Source organism: Loxodonta africana, chromosome 5 (genome assembly GCF_030014295.1).
Source record: "Loxodonta africana isolate mLoxAfr1 chromosome 5, mLoxAfr1.hap2, whole genome shotgun sequence".
NCBI classification, from domain to species: domain Eukaryota; kingdom Metazoa; phylum Chordata; class Mammalia; order Proboscidea; family Elephantidae; genus Loxodonta; species Loxodonta africana.
Genome location: NC_087346.1, coordinates 162,137,981 through 162,153,407, shown reverse-complemented (window position 1 = coordinate 162,153,407; position 15,427 = coordinate 162,137,981). Strand labels below are relative to the sequence as shown.

At 55.8% G+C, this 15,427-nt stretch overlaps 1 protein-coding gene across 1 annotated transcript in view; it reads right to left on the bottom strand.

The window, feature by feature from the left end:
* Window positions 1–13,006, bottom strand: part of PPP2R2C (protein phosphatase 2 regulatory subunit Bgamma) — a 42,237-nt gene extending 29,231 nt beyond the window's left edge. The window contains exons 1-3 of the mRNA XM_064286236.1: window positions 12,547–13,006; window positions 12,052–12,164; window positions 8,918–9,095 (exon numbers count right to left, since the gene is read on the bottom strand). Coding sequence (XP_064142306.1) covers window positions 8,918–9,095; window positions 12,052–12,164; window positions 12,547–12,883 — 628 coding nt within the window. The 5' untranslated portion in view covers window positions 12,884–13,006. The remainder of the gene's footprint in view (window positions 1–8,917; window positions 9,096–12,051; window positions 12,165–12,546) is intronic.
* Between the last annotated feature and the right edge of the window lie 2,421 nt (window positions 13,007–15,427).

The window sequence follows — 15,427 nt, the reverse complement described above, 5'->3', positions numbered from 1 at the left end:
GCCTGAATTTCTGGCAGTTCCCTGTCGATGTATTGCCGCAGCCGTTTTTGAAGGATCTTCAGCAAAATTTTGCTTGCATGTGATATTAATGATATTGTTCTATAATTTCCACATTCATCTGGATTCAGGCCGATTTCAGAAGAGGATGTGGAACTGGGGATATCATTGCTGAGGTCAAATGGATCCTGGCTGAGAGCAGAGAATACCAGAAGTATGTTTACCTGTGTTTTATTGAATATGCAAAGGCATTCGACTGTGTGGATCATAACAAACTATGGATAACACTGCGAAGAGTGGGAATTCCAGAACACTTAATTGTGCTCATGAGGAAACTTTACATAGATCGAGAGGCAGTTGTTCAGACAGAACAAGGGGATACTGATTGGTTTAAAGTCAGGAAAGGTTTGGGTCAGGGTTGTATCCTTTCACCATACCTATTCAATCTGTATGCTGAACAAATAATCCGAGAAGCTGGACTATATGAAGAAGAACGGGGCATCAGGATTGGAGGAAGGCTCATTAACAACCTGTGATATGCAGATGACACAACCTTGCTTGCTGAAAGTGAAGAGGACTTGAAGCACTTACTAATGAAGATCCAAGACCACAACCTTCAGTATGGACTGCATCTCAACATAAAGAAAACAAAAATCCTCACAACTGGACCAATGAGCAACATCATGATAAACAGAGAAGAAACTGAAGTTGTCAAGGATTTCATTTTACTTGGATCCACAATCAACAGCCACGGAAACAGCAGTCAAGAAGTCAAAAGACGCATTGCATTGGGTAAATCTGCTGCAGAGGACCTCTTCAAAGTAATGAAGAGCAGGGATGTCACCTTGAAGACTAAGGTGCACCTGGCCCAAGCCATGGTATTTTCAGTTGCATCATATGCATGCGAAAGCTGGACAATGAGTAAGGAAGACCAAAGAAGAATTGACGCCTTTGAACTGAGGTGTTGGCGAAGAATATTGAATACACCATGGACTGCCAAAAGAACAAACAAATCTGTCTTAGAAGAAATACAGCCAGAATGCTCCTTAGAAGCAAGGATGGCGCAACTGCGTCTTACATACTTTGATACTTTGGACATGTTGTCAGGAGGGATCAGTCCCTGGAGAAGGACATCATGCTTGGCAGAGTACAGGGTCAGTAGAAAAGAGGAAGACCCTCAACGAGGTGGACTGACACAGTGGCTGCAACAGTGAGCTCAAGCATAACAACTGGGCAGTGTTTTGTTCTGTTGTGCACAGGGTCGCTATGAGTCGGAACCGACTCGACGGCACCTAACAACAACAAGGGGGTGTTAATAACACCTCTCTCCTAGTGTTCTCAAAGGACTAGGTAAGGTACATGTGCAATGCACTGGCAGTAAGCACTGTCGCCGCCCAGAGGGGCCGTTCCGTAAGTGCTGACTGTGGCTACAGCGCGGCCCAAGGTGGCTCAGCACCAAGGACAGTGCCCCGAGCTCAGGAAGCTCCAGCTCTGGTCGAGGCCCCAAAGCAATGGTGTCTGGCTGCGGGGCGGGGGGGGGGGGGGGGGCCTGATTTTGTACTGTTTGTGGGGCCCTGGTGGCACAGGAGGGTCTCTATGAGTCGGAATCCACTCCACAGCAATGGTAGTTTTTCTGGCTTTTGTTGTTGTTGTTTGGTGTTGCAGTGGATAACCATTTGGCTGCTAAGCAAAAAGGTCCATAGTTCAAACCCACCAGCCACTCCTTGGAGACCTGATGGGGTAGTTCTGCTCTGTCCCATAAGGGTCACTGTGAGTCGGAAATGACAGCAATGGGTTTTGGTTTAGGTATCTGTGGTCTGAATGTGACCATTTCAAGCTCACACAGTGACACAGCAAGGTCACGAACACAGACTGGCAAGAGAGGCACAGGACTGACCTTACGATTTGGTACAAACCAGCTCTAACAGGCCACTGGTCACACTGGGGAGACCAAAGGACCCCCAGAGAGGCATCCCCACTGTCTGCAGCAGCCACACCCATTCCAGAGAAGGGGAAACTGAGGCTTAGGGAGGTAGGAAGGGACCCAGGACAGGACTCTCGGTGCCTGCGTCTCCTCTGATTCACGCCTTGCTGGGGTCCTCCCTCCCTATCACAACACCATCGCCCAGCCATGGTTTTCCGCTTCACTGAGCATCTACTATGGCCAGACATTATTCTTGCACAGAGAGCAGGCCAAGTGCTCGTAGCCGCCCCACCCACCCGCCCAGCCACGGGACCCACTCTGTGAGCAGGAGTCAGAAATCTGCCCCATGCCGAGGCTTGGCATAACACCAGCTTTCACCATGAGCAATCGCTCAGAGACAGAAAAATCAATGGAACCATATTTAAAATTCTCTGGTGCTAAAAATAAAGCAGGGGTCAGTCAGCTGATGCCTTTATGCAATTTGTCACCTTTAAGCCACACCAATCTCGAGAAAAATCACCCAGAGCTGCCTCAGTCTCCACATGCTGGCATTAAAGGATGTGGGAGGTTGTTTAAATGGATGCTGGGATGGTGGGGGCAAAACAGAGCTTCAACAACCAGCAAGATGCAGAGTCCTAGGGAACAAGCCTTAAACACTGAGGGCTGTTGTTTGAGAGAGAAAAACAACATGGCCAATAGCTAGGTACCTGTCTGTACCAGGCCCCGTGCATGAGTGACTGGGCCATTCCTTACGAAACGTTCCTAGGATAAGGGACTCTTCCAAATTTGATACCCAGGACGTTGAGCAACAAATAGAAACCCAGGTCTGCCTGACCCCTTCTCTCACTCCTGAACGCTGGGGGTCCCTGGCTATCAAGCCCCAGGTTGGTAACAGGTGGGACCTGTGGCCTCTTCCCCTTGAACACCAGCCTCTCCCACTGTAACCGGGCCCTGCACTAGGGGCTAGGACACAGAGGAGGGGGGCTCAGGGTGAGCTCCCAATCCAAAGGGCTTCACCGGACATGGGAGGGCAGTCCTATCAGCAGACACTGAGAGCCCAGTGTCCCCAGAGAGTGGCAAAGAGGCTGTGCCCCATGAGACCCTGACTGAGACGGGTGCAGAGAGGACGGAAAGGCAGGCGATGGAAAGGTGGCCAGGAGCTGGCTGTGCAGGGGAAGGAGAGACAGAGAGGCAGGACAGGGAGGAGGCCCGGGAGAGGGAGGAGGGAGAGAGGTAGAGGGGCAGGAGAGGGAGGAAGGAGGGGCGGGAGAGGGAGATGGGGGGAGGGGCAGGACAGGGAGGAGGGGGAGAGGGGGAGAGGGAGGAGGGGGAGGGGCAGGAGGGGGAGGGGGAGAAGGGCGAGACAGGGAGGAGGGTGAGAGGGAGGCACAATGGCCAGAAGGCACTCCACCTAGGGCAAGCAGGTGTGGGGTCACAGAGACAGGTATGGGGTCAGAACAGGTGTGGGCTCAGAGGCAGGTATAGGGTCATAGAAGCAGGTATGAGATTAGAGGGTCAGGAACGGGGTCATGGAGGCAGGTGTGGGGTCACGGAGACAGGTGTGGGGTCACGGAGACAGGTGTGGGGTCACTGAGGCAGGTATGGGGTGACAGAGGCAGGTGTGGGGTCACAGAGGTAGATATGGGGTCACAGTAGATATCCTGAGGCTGCTTTCTTATTGTCTAATCATCAAAGCAATGCCCAACTTTCCTTCTGTATGAAAAAATTTCTCCTTTCTCTTGAAAACTTTACTAAAAAAGTTTGCTTAAATGCAAACATCACCATTTGGACATGAGGTGACTGTCCCACAGCAGAAATTGTCCAGTTGGTCCTGAGACAGAACAGCATCTCGGGACAAGGCAAGACCCCACGGAGCAAGAGAGAGGCCTCAAAGCCCAGGCCAGGAGGTGTGCTCCCCCTTCTCCTGGACTGGGCACCCCCACCACTTCAGGCTTTTTCTCAGGACGAACCAGAACCAGGGCAGATCACCCAGTAAGCAAGGTAGGCATGGGGTTACCTGTACGTACTTACTAATCTGTAGTGAAGTTTCAAACGTGGTGAGAAACGTGTGAAACTGTCCACTACAGAGAACTAAGTAGGCACAAGTAAGCCCGTGCTTACCTTGCTTACTGGGTCGGCCGCCCTGCCAGAGACTGTAAATTTGAAAAGAGGCTTTGATTCTGTAGGAAGGTGCTGCGGGGCTGAAAGAGAGACAGATGCCATATCTACAAGCAGAATCTTTGAAGTGGTGAAAAAATGTGAAATTGTTCACTACAGATTAGCAAGTAAGCACAAGTAAGCCTGTGCTTACCTTGCTTACTAGGTAATCTGCCCCTGACCAGAACTGCCACCCTCTGACGGTGCAAATCCTCAGCCGCACTTGCTCCAAGGGTGCCCCCAAACTCAGAGCAAGCCCAGAGCGGTGTGCACGCTCCAAGGGCGCCCCCAAACTCAGAGCAAGCCCAGAGCAGTGTGCACGCTCCAAGGGCGCCCCCCAAACTCAGAGCAAGCCCAGAGCGGTGTGCACGCTCCAAGGGCGCCCCCAAACTCAGAGCAAGCCCAGAGCGGTGTGCACGCTCCAAGGGCGCCCCCCAAACTCAGAGCAAGCCCAGAGCGGTGTGCACGCTCCAAGGGCGCCCCCCAAACTCAGAGCAAACCCAGAGCGGTGTGCACGCTCCAAGGGCGCCCCCAAACTCAGAGCAAGCCCAGAGCGGTGTGCACGCTCCAAGGGCGCCCCCCAAACTCAGAGCAAGCCCAGAGCGGTGTGCACGCTCCAAGGGCGCCCCCCAAACTCAGAGCAAGCCCAGAGCGGTGTGCACGCTCCAAGGGCGCCCCCCAAACTCAGAGCAAGCCCAGAGCGGTGTGCACGCAGGCCGCCTCTCCTCTCCGGCTTCCCCACATCAGAAGTAGGCGCCTTTTCTCGTTGTTCCTCAGCTCCGACCCGTGGTGACCTCACATACAACAGAATGAAACGCTGCCCGGCGCTGGGCCATCTTCACGGTCTTCGGTCTGCTCGAGTCTGTTGTCGTGGCCACTGTGTATGCTCAGGGCCTTCCAAGCCCAGGGGCTCATCTCACGGCGCCGTATCGGACAACATCCTGTCGTAATCCATCGGGCTTTTAGAAGTAGATGACCAGGCCTTTCTTCCTAGTCTTAGCCTACAAGTTCCACTGAAACCTGTCTACCACGGGCGACCCTGCTGGTGCTTAGCTTCCAGCATCACAGCAACACACGGCCACTGTAGTATGACAAACGGACAGAAGGAAGGTCTTCCCTTTACTCGGCTATCACCAGACCCGCCATCACACCTGCAGCCTGGAGTCCCATACCTTCCCTCCAAGGCAGATGTCCCACTAACCTTGGGGCCAGGCAGCAGCAGGGCATCTCTGGTGACCTCATCAGGGACGTTTCCACAAGCACACGAGCCCCAGGGACTCCACTCACCTCCTCCACCTGCCTAATTATAGGGCTCACCTGCACAGCTGGGGTGCTGCAGCCAGCTCTGCAAGCTCCAGTGTTCTGTAATACGCTTTGTGCCCTTGTACCTCAGGGGCCAAGACCTGTATACAGCTAACACCTTGTCTCTGCAAAGTGCAAGGACTCACACAGGCTGGGCACTGAGTGATGGGGGCCCCATTCCATGGAAGCCCCTTCTCACTGCCCTCGCCTGTGTGATGCTCTGGACCTCCTCACCTGGCCTGCAGCTGTGGTTGGGCACCGCTTCCACTCCCTCCACACACTCTCTCCACACAGCCCCCTGGTCAATTCCCCATCAGCCCAAGAAAACTGCACACGGCCATGCTTATCGGCCCCACTCCCTCCCAATAGTACCTGCCACCTGCCCGCACACCTGTTACCTGCCCGCACACCTGCCACCTTCCCACACACCTGCCACCTGCCTGCATACCTGCCCGCACACCTGTTCCCTGCCCACACACCTGCCACCTGCCCACACACCTGCCACCTGCCTGCACACCAGGCATTTGCTTGTTGGTTACATTAGCAGTCTATCATCTGTCCACTCTGGGAGGTCAGGGACCAGTCTGCTCAGTTTGAGCGCTGAGTACAGGGCCTGGCACACAGCAAGCGCCCAATAAATGTCTGTCAGTAAACAGGGAGCTCGCCACCCTGTGGCCAGGGCACACCTGTGTTGAGGACAGGTGAAGAGACCAGGCTGACGGTGACGACCTGGGACGGCAGTGCCGCAGCCCTGGGATACTTCACCCCTATTTCTTACAACTGACCTGGTCTACTGTCCTGTGGCCACCTTGGTGCAAGAGCCATGATATAGCCCCAGATTCACGAATTACCTTCACCATGTTCGGTAAAGTGGAGGGCCAGCGAAAACGAGGGAAACTGTAATGAGATGGATTGACGCAATAACCATAGCGCTTCACTCTGTTATACATACGGTTGTCGTGAGTCGGAGCCAACTCAACAGCAGCTTACACCTCTCTCGCACTCCACCACCTCCTGCCCATGGCCACACACAGCCCTGCCCGTCACTGTCTTGCCTGGGACCTCCTCCCTGGCCGCCTGGCTTCCTGGCCTGTCTGGTCCAACCCTCCCCACTGCCCCACAGCCCCACAGAGCCCTCTGAAGCCGGCTGCGCTGCCCCTGCTTACAAAGCACCCGTAGCTCCTTAGCACCCAGCCACAGCTGGGTGGGAGAGACAGAGCAGGAGGTAGCACACGTCAAAACCTGAGAAAGGGTCTCAGTTATTCCACCCCCTTTTGGTGAACACAGGTCCCTGGGTGGTGGAAATGATCAACATGCTCAACTACTAACTGAAGGCTGGTGGTTCAGACCCATTCAGAGGAGCCTAGGAAGAAAGGCCTGGAAATTACTTCTTAAAAATCAGCCACTGAAAACCCTGAGGAGCACAGGGCTACTCCGACACACACGGGGTCGCCACGAGTCAGGGTTCGACTCCCCAGCAGCTGGACTGATGAATGCGGGAGAGCGCCTCTGCTTTGCGCTGTGGTGTCTTTAACACCCAAACACGCACTCGCCTCTGCCTGAGGAGGGAACCGGCCTCAGCGTGTACGGTGTCTGCACTGGCCAGCTCAGCGGCCACCAGCCACGTGTGGCCCTTGACATTTGAATCTGATGACATAAAATAAAATACAATTTGGAATCCCATCTGCCAGTCACCCAGCCACATTCCAGCCGGTCAGCAGCCACACCCGGCTGGGGGCCACGAGGCGGTACAGCGACACAGGGCGTTTTCCCCGTTAATCTCTGGATTACCTCCTTTTCACGGCACGGGATGCTGGCTTATTTTCACTGGTGGTAGTGAGATAGAAGTCCCCTTTCAAATGACATGTATTAAGCAACTTGGTTTAAAGAAAATGAATAAAAATTAGGAAAACCTGGGGAAGCGGAAGGACAGACAGCCTCAGAAGGAGGAACAATTATGAAGGGGCTCTCGTGGAAGACCGAGCGCAGGGGGCTCGGGTCCCCGGGGGCGTCCATCCATTCCGACCACAGCGAGGCCCTGTTCCCATCTTCCCCATTGCCACCTCCTCCCACATCGCCGTCTCTCCCTCCCTCGTACCCCACGCCCTCCCGCAGCACATCACAAGGGGCAGCTCGGTGTAGGGGTTACATATGGGGACCCCGAGTCAGCAGTCTTATTTGAACCCCACTTTAACACTTGCTAGGTGAGCCCCGGGCAAGTGATTTGGTGTCGCAGTGACTTAGCTTTCTCATCTGAAAAGGGGTGGCCACAGCGTCTACCTCCTAGGGCTGTGGTATGGAATGTGTGTACCTGAAATGCCCCACACGGTCCCGGCGCCCGGACCTCCTGCAGCAGCATCACTATTATCCTGACAGCCCCACAGGCCCCCTGCCCTGCCCCTCCAGCTCCGAGGGGCCAGGCTCACCCCAAGCCAGCGTCAGCACTCCTTTCCTCGCAGTAGGTGGGGGGAATCAATCCTGTTGCCCTAAGCCTGCCCCAGATACAGGGAGCTGCTGGGCAGGGGCCCTCCCTGGACCCCTAGAGCCCTATTCAGCAGGACCCTGACCTGTGGGTGTCACCCTGAGCCCTGGGCAGGACCCCGTGTGGGTTCTGACCTGTGGGTGTCACCCTGAGCCCTGGGTGGGACCCCGTGTGGGCTCTGACCCGTGGGTGTCACCCTGAGCCCTGGGTGGGACCCCGTGTGGGCTCTACCTGTGAGTGTCACCCTGAGCCCTAGGCGGGGCCCCCTGTTGCTCTGACCCCCGAGTGTCACCCTGAGCCCTGGGCGGGACCCTGTGTGGGCTCTGAGCCCCGGGTGTCACCCTGAGCCCTGGGCGGGACCCTCTGTGGGTTCTGACCCCCAAGTGTCACCCTGAGCCCTGGGCGGGACCCTGTGTGGGCTCTGAGCCCCGGGTGTCACCCTAAGCCCTGGGAGGGACCCCGTGTGGGCTCTGACCTGTGGGTGTCACCCTGAGCCCTAGGTGGGGCCCTGTGTTGCTCTGACCCCCGAGTGTCACCCTGAAACCTGGGCAGGACCCTGTGTGGGCTCTGATCCCTGGGTGTCATTCTACTGAGACCCTGTGTGGGTTCTGACCCCCAGGTGTCACCCTGAGCCCTGGGCGGGACCCTGTGTGGGCTCAGAGCCCTGGGTGTCACCCTGAGCCCTGGGCAGGACCCTGTTTGGGCTCTGAGCCCTGGGTGTCACCTTGGGCCCTGGACAGAATCCCAGTACTGAGTATCCAACACCAGTGCAGCCTGTTAGGCCTCAGGGAGGAGGGTCCGAGGTGCCCTCTGTCTCTGGCGGGCAAGGGTACTTCCTCAAGTGCACTGACCCCTGGGGAGTCCTGGCCTGATGCACAGCCCTCCTGGCCTGGGGCGGGAGGGGTCCCCTGTGGGCACACAGGCAGCCAGCAGCCAAGAGGTAAAGTCCTGTTAATAATCTCAACATGTGACTCCCTCCGCGGGCATTCACATGCTGGCAGCTGGCGCGGCCTCACTAAGGATGTAAACCCTCCCCTGGCCGGGCAGAAGGATACTGAAGCTGCGGTCTGTGATGGCCAGGTGCCACAGGTTGATGCGCAGGTCATCGGCCGACATGTAGGTCTCACAGTCACTGTTGACGGAGATGGAGTTGATGTGGTAGGTGTGGCCATTGGCGAAGACCCTCCGCGGGCTCACCTCCACCATCAGATCCATGGGCTTCAGCACCGGCACCTGAAGCAGAACAGGAGCGGTTAGAGCAGGGGTGGTACCGGGCGAAGAGGGGGCGGGGGGCGTGAGGCGTAAACTAGAGGCAAGGAACACCCAGATGGGGTCCGTCCTGCGGGTAGGGAACAAGCAAGGACAAACATCAAACGAAGGCCCCACCAGCTCTGAGGGAAGGGCTGCCCCCCACCCACGAAGACTGGAAGGGTGGTATGCGCCCAGTGTTCTGTCTCCTAGTCGGGACAAGGGGCTAATGGTCCAGCAAACCCTCAGTACAGAGTCCCTGGGGTGGCTGCCTAGGCGAGGACCATATCCTGGTGACTGCAAGGTGAGGGAGCTGCCACCTGTTCTTATGAGTGCAAGGTGGGCAGAGCTACGCAGGCACACCTGGGCAGAGGAAGAGGACGATTTTTATTTGTGTAGAAAGGCGTGAGAGAGGTGAGGTTAGTAGGGTTTTTTCCCCCCTAAATTTATTTTGTTGTTACAAGGTTAAAAACCATTGCTGTTGAGTCGATTCCAACTCTATCGACCGTATAGGACAAAGCAGAGCTGCCCCATAGAGTTTCCAAGGAGCAACTGGTAGGTTCCAACTGCTAACATTTTGGTTAGCAGCCATAGCACTTAACCACCACACCACCAGGGTTTCAAGGTGAGTAGGGTTTTAACAGATGAATAGGAGTTCACTAAACAGACAAGGTAGAGGAAGGCCTCCTTGGCTCCATGGCCTGTGTCCCTCTGTCACAGCACGGCCACCCTTCACTGGTGTTTCCAGGTGCACTTCCCCAGGGGGCTGGGAGCACCTTGGGGCCGGGGGCCGAGCCTTACTCGCTCATCTCTGGGCCCAGGGCCGAGCGCAGGACAGGTCTTGGTAAGTGATGAGTGTCTCCACATGAAGCGCATAGATTACAGAGAAATCACTCAGGCTAGGATGGTCCAGGTGGTGTGCGGCAAACGAGGGGACACCTGGACTCCAGCCTCCTTCTCCCTTTCCTCTCCTCCAGCCTCAGTTTACAGTTCATGCAGACTTCGGGGGGGCCATACAGAGAAAATTCCAGGTGCTGGGAGGGAAACGAACATGATTCCCACAGGCCACAGGCTCTCCCACCAAATGCCAAGCCAGCTGAGAGGTGACGACTGCACCTCGTCCTCTAGACAAAGCCTCACCCACCTCCTGGGGTGGGAGGGATGGCACCAGCACCCCATCACTCAACACCAAGGCTCACCAGCCCCGCCCCTGAGAACTGATTTCGCAATCTGCAGTCATTTGGCGGTCAACCTGCTTGAAGGTCGATTCCTCCTTCCCCAGAACAACACAGATGACCACTGTGTGGACGACCACTCACTGGACACTCAGCGTGGAGGACACCACGTGGGCCTGTGCAGTCATCTGGGGAATAGGCAGGGAGCAGTTTGCTGATTTTGAGAGCTTCGGTCCAACCCAAGGGAGACGGGACCTCGGGTGAGGTGACCTGCTCCTTGGATGCCATTAGACTGTGAATACTGGGCTGAGGATGGCAGCCACCTCCCAGAGTCTCCCTCGCTTCCCCACCAGCACCCAGGCCACCTCCTCTGAGCCTGGCCTGCTCCCAGGCTGTGGACTCAGGAAGACGCAGACCCACCCTGCCCTCCAGGCCGCCCGCTCTGCTCACTGCAGCCGCCAGCTCCCGGGGCTAGGGTCAGGCTCACAGCAGGCACTCAAACGAGTAAACCCCAGTTAGCTGTCCACCAGACAGTCCTCAACCAACTTGGGCAATGCCCCTGCCAGGCACCGTTCTGGAAGCCAGGGATAGCACAGGGCAGCCTCCGGGGTGCTGCCTGCTCTGGTGAAGAAGGAGAGAAACAGCTTTCACAGACCCCTTTCCGCACGGCTCTCCTTGAGGCAGGCAACCCAAGTCCCATTTCATGGAATAAACCGGAACATGGGCTCTGGAGCCAACCTTGCCCTGGTCCAGATCCGACTCCGACACTTAGTCTGTGTAACCTGGGTCAGCTCATTTTGCCCCTCAGTCTCCTCATCTGTGGAATGGGAAAGAAGTAACATTGCTCTGGTGAGGACTGGAGGAGCTGTGCTAGGTTGGACGACGCCCCACGTGCTCCATGCCTTATGTTCTTGCTCCAGACAAGGAATCTGAGGCTCAAACCTGCCCAGGTCACACTGCCAGGGAGCAGCAGAGGCAGGATTTGAACCCAGGACTTGTGACTTCCGTGTAGCCAGCCTTTTCACTGGGAGAACGATGAGTCCTTTTAGCCCTGGGGATGAGAGCTTGCTTTAGCCCAGCTCTGCAGCTTAACGTTCCAGCCTCTTGTACCTAAACTGCCGTCTTAAGCTGTGCCTTTGTAAAAACTACAGAAATCTAAAGTTCTAGGCTTCCTCCTGCCCCTGCAAAGGGCTGGGAATTCACAAGGCGCAGCCCGTCTCCTCCGGCTCTGCCACCAACGTGGCGGAGCATCTTTGGGCGATTTCCTGCCTCTCGCTGGGCCGCGGTCCCCCTTCGTATATGACTTGCTCGCCACCCTCCATCAGGGGTGGAACGCACTTTAAAACCTGTCGCTGCTGAGCAGATCCCAACTCACGGTGACCTCATGTGTTACAAGGAGAGCTGCCCCGTAGGGTCTTCTTGGCTGCAGTCTTCACCGAAGCCGATCACCGGGTGTTTCTTCTGCGGAGCTATTGGGTGGCTTTGAACAGCCAACCTTCAGACTCCTAGCTGACTGCAAACTGCTTGCACCATCCAGGCTTCTGGAAAGCGTCTCCTCACAAGACCCCCAGAAGAACGACGATCATCTCCATTTTGGTGGTGAGGAAACCGAGGCAGGCTGCAGGGAAATGCCCATGGCCACCCGACCAGTAAGCAGCCCGCCAGGACTTGAACTTGGTTCAAACCTCAAAGGCCCTTCAGGTCTCAAAATGCTCATGGTTTATTAAGAGAAGTGCAAACCTACTTCCCACGTGCTTCCGTCTTACCTGCAGAGATGTCACTGTGGAAAGGTCCTTGAGTTTCCCTTCTTCATCCTTCAGGTTATATCCTTCGGGTCTCTTATCTCGTTCGGTAATCTTCCATAGTTTGATAGTTTTATCTTTAAAAACAGAACAAAGTAAAACAAGACACATAACTTACATCAGCACAAAGAATGTAATATCGGCTTTAGTCATCCAGGCACTGAGGCGTTAGTCCATAAACCGCTGAACCGTTCCCGTCCCCGGACACGCAGCTTCCTCCCGTCTCCATCGTTATGTACCCACCCCGGTCAGCATATCTGCATATGAGACACCGTCTTCGTTCTCTATTATTTCCTCACAACTGATTCCTAAGGGGTAAAGGTGCTGGGTCAAAAGGTACGACACACATGCACACACATGCACAAACACAGAAATGCACATGTACACACACGTGCACACACACGTGCACACACACGTGCACACACACACACACACACACAGGCAGGAAAGGCCCCTCACCGTTGGTGGACAGGAGGGAGTGGGCGGCGTTCTGCTGGGGGAGCCATTTGATCTTGTTGATTTTCTCCTCTATCTCCAGGCTCTTGAGATAGTCGAACTCGGGCTCGTGGCTCTGGAAAGTGCTGTAGACGTCGTACTCGCCCTGGCTGTGGGGCCCATTTTTACTCTGCAGGAAACCCCGGAGAAGGGGCTGAGCACAGGCCTGGCCAGGGCGGGCAGGATCAGGCACAGAGGTAGACGCTTGACAGGGTACATCCACAGGGGCCTGACCGCCAGGGTGATGGGTGCCAAGCAGGCAAATGGGGCCATCCCAAGGGCCAGAGATGACTCTGCACATTCAAATGGCCAACCGCTGGCTGGGTAACACTGCCCCTCGTTGGCCAAAGAAGTAAAATGGGAACCGAGCCAGCTCTCATTTATTAAGCACCTACCGCATGCCAGCATGGAGTCCAGAGCTGCCCACACAGCCCCTCACTGCATCCTGACTGCCGTGTCTGCACTGTGTCCTCACAGCCACTCACTGCATCCTCACAGGCCCTAACTACATTCTCACAGCCCTTCCCTGCATCCTCACTGCCCCTCACTGGATCCTCACTGGATCCTCACCGTGTCGTCCCAGCCACTCACTGCATCCTCACTGTGTCCTCACTGCATCCTTACTGCCCCTCATTGCATCCTCACTGTGTCCTCCCCGCATCCTCACTGCCCCTCACTGTGACCTCACTGCATCCTCACTGCATCCTCACAGCCCCTCACTGTGTCCTCACAGCCCCTCACTGCATCCTCACAGCCCCTCACTGTGTCCTCATGGCCCCTCACTGCATCCTCACAGCCCCTCACTGTGTCCTCACAGCCCCTCACTGCATCCTCACAGCCCCTCACTGTGTCCTCACAGCCCCTCACTGCATCCTCACAGCCCCTCACTGTGTCCTCACAGCCCCTCACTGTGTCCTCATGGCCCCTCACTGCATCCTCACAGCCCCTCACTGTGTCCTCACAGCCCCTCACTGCATCCTCACAGCCCCTCACTGTGTCCTCATGGCCCCTCACTGCATCCTCACGGCCCCTCACTGTGTCCTCACAGCCCCTCACTGTGTCCTCATGGCCCCTCACTGCATCCTCACGGCCCCTCACTGTGTCCTCACAGCCCCTCACTGCATCCTCACAGCCCCTCACTGTGTCCTCACAGCCCCTCACTGCATCCTCACAGCCCCTCACTGTGTCCTCACAGCCCCTCACTGTGTCCTCATGGCCCCTCACTGCATCCTCACAGCCCCTCACTGTGTCCTCACAGCCCCTCACTGCATCCTCACAGCCCCTCACTGTGTCCTCATGGCCCCTCACTGCATCCTCACTGTGTCCTCAACTCCTCACTGTGTCCTCACTGTGTCCTCAAAGCCCCTCACTGTGTCCTCACTGCATCTTCCCTGTGTCCTCAGCCCCTAAGTCCCCACAGCCCCTCACAGCCCCTCACAGCCCCTCACTGCATCCTGTGTCCTCACAGCCCCTCAATGTGTCCTCACAGCCCCTCACAGCCCCTTGCTGCATCCTCACTGTGTCCTCACAGCCACTCACTGTATTCTCACAGCCCCTCACTGCGTCCTCACTGTGTCCTCAGCCCCTCATGGTGTCCTCACAGCCCCTCACTGTGTCCTCACAGCCCCTCACTGTATCCTCACAGCCCCTCACTGTGTCCTCACTGCATCCTCACAGCCCCTCAGCACTGAGTGCCAAGACTGTCCCTGTTTTAAAGATGGGAGGGAAGCTTGGGAGACTGCGACCCGCCTCAGGTGGAGTGTCCACTAAGCAGTCACTCCCTCCACTGAGGTCTGACCTCCTTTGTGTCTCTGACCTGCATGCATCCCGTGTTTCTGAGGTGTTGCTCTCTCGAAGAACAGATGTGTGTCGGAGCCAGCAGGACATGGGGGCTGGATACCCTGAGATCTCAGACCTAGGATAGAACCTTCTACTGGCTTTCCTGGGCATTCCTGTCCTGCTTAGGCAGCAGAGCCCCTATGATAAAGACCCTCCTGCTGGAAACCCTGGTGGCATAGTGGTTAAGAGCTACAGCTATTAAGCAAAAGGTCAGCAGTTGGCATTCATCAGCTGCTCCTTGGAAACTCTATGGGGCAGTTCTACTCTGTCCTATGGGGTTGCCATGAGTTGGAATCGACTTGACAGCAATGGGTCGGTAGAGCCCAAATGGTGAGGGTGCCGAGTCCACCCCATGGACCAGGGATCATGTTGCCTGGAGATGACTCATGTTTATATGGACAACATAAAATCCCAACAGAAGCATATCTGCCCAGGACCCAAACAAGGACAAGGGACCAAGTGCAGCTGTATGTTTTCTGTCAACTTTTAAAAATGTTATCTGTGTTTACAATTATTTACATGCTGCTGCCTTCTGCCTGAGAAACTTTAAAGCTCTTCAATATTTTTGCCTCCAGTTCACTTCATCTCCCAGGAGCCCTGGCTCTGAAACAAGGGTCAGGGACCAGAATAAAGAAAAACTTAAAGCAGAAAAATTAAAAATTAAGAAACTTATATCTGCCCATTTAATCTTTTTCTGGACGTTGCAAAAGGGGGCTTTGACTGGCATCCCTGTGGACAATGAGACAGTGAGACAGCTAACTCCCCTCACTGTATCCTCACGGCCCCTCACAGATCCTCACTCAGCTGGAGACAGCTGACTCTGCTCACTGCATCCTTGTGGCCCCTCACTCACCTGGAGGCAGCTGACACCCCTCACTGCATCTTCAGAGCCCCTCACAGCCCCTCACTCAGCTGGAGACAGCTGGCTCCCCTCACTGCATCCTCATGACCCCGCACTCAGCTGGATAGAGCCGACTCCACTCACTGCATCTTCAGAGCCCCTCAC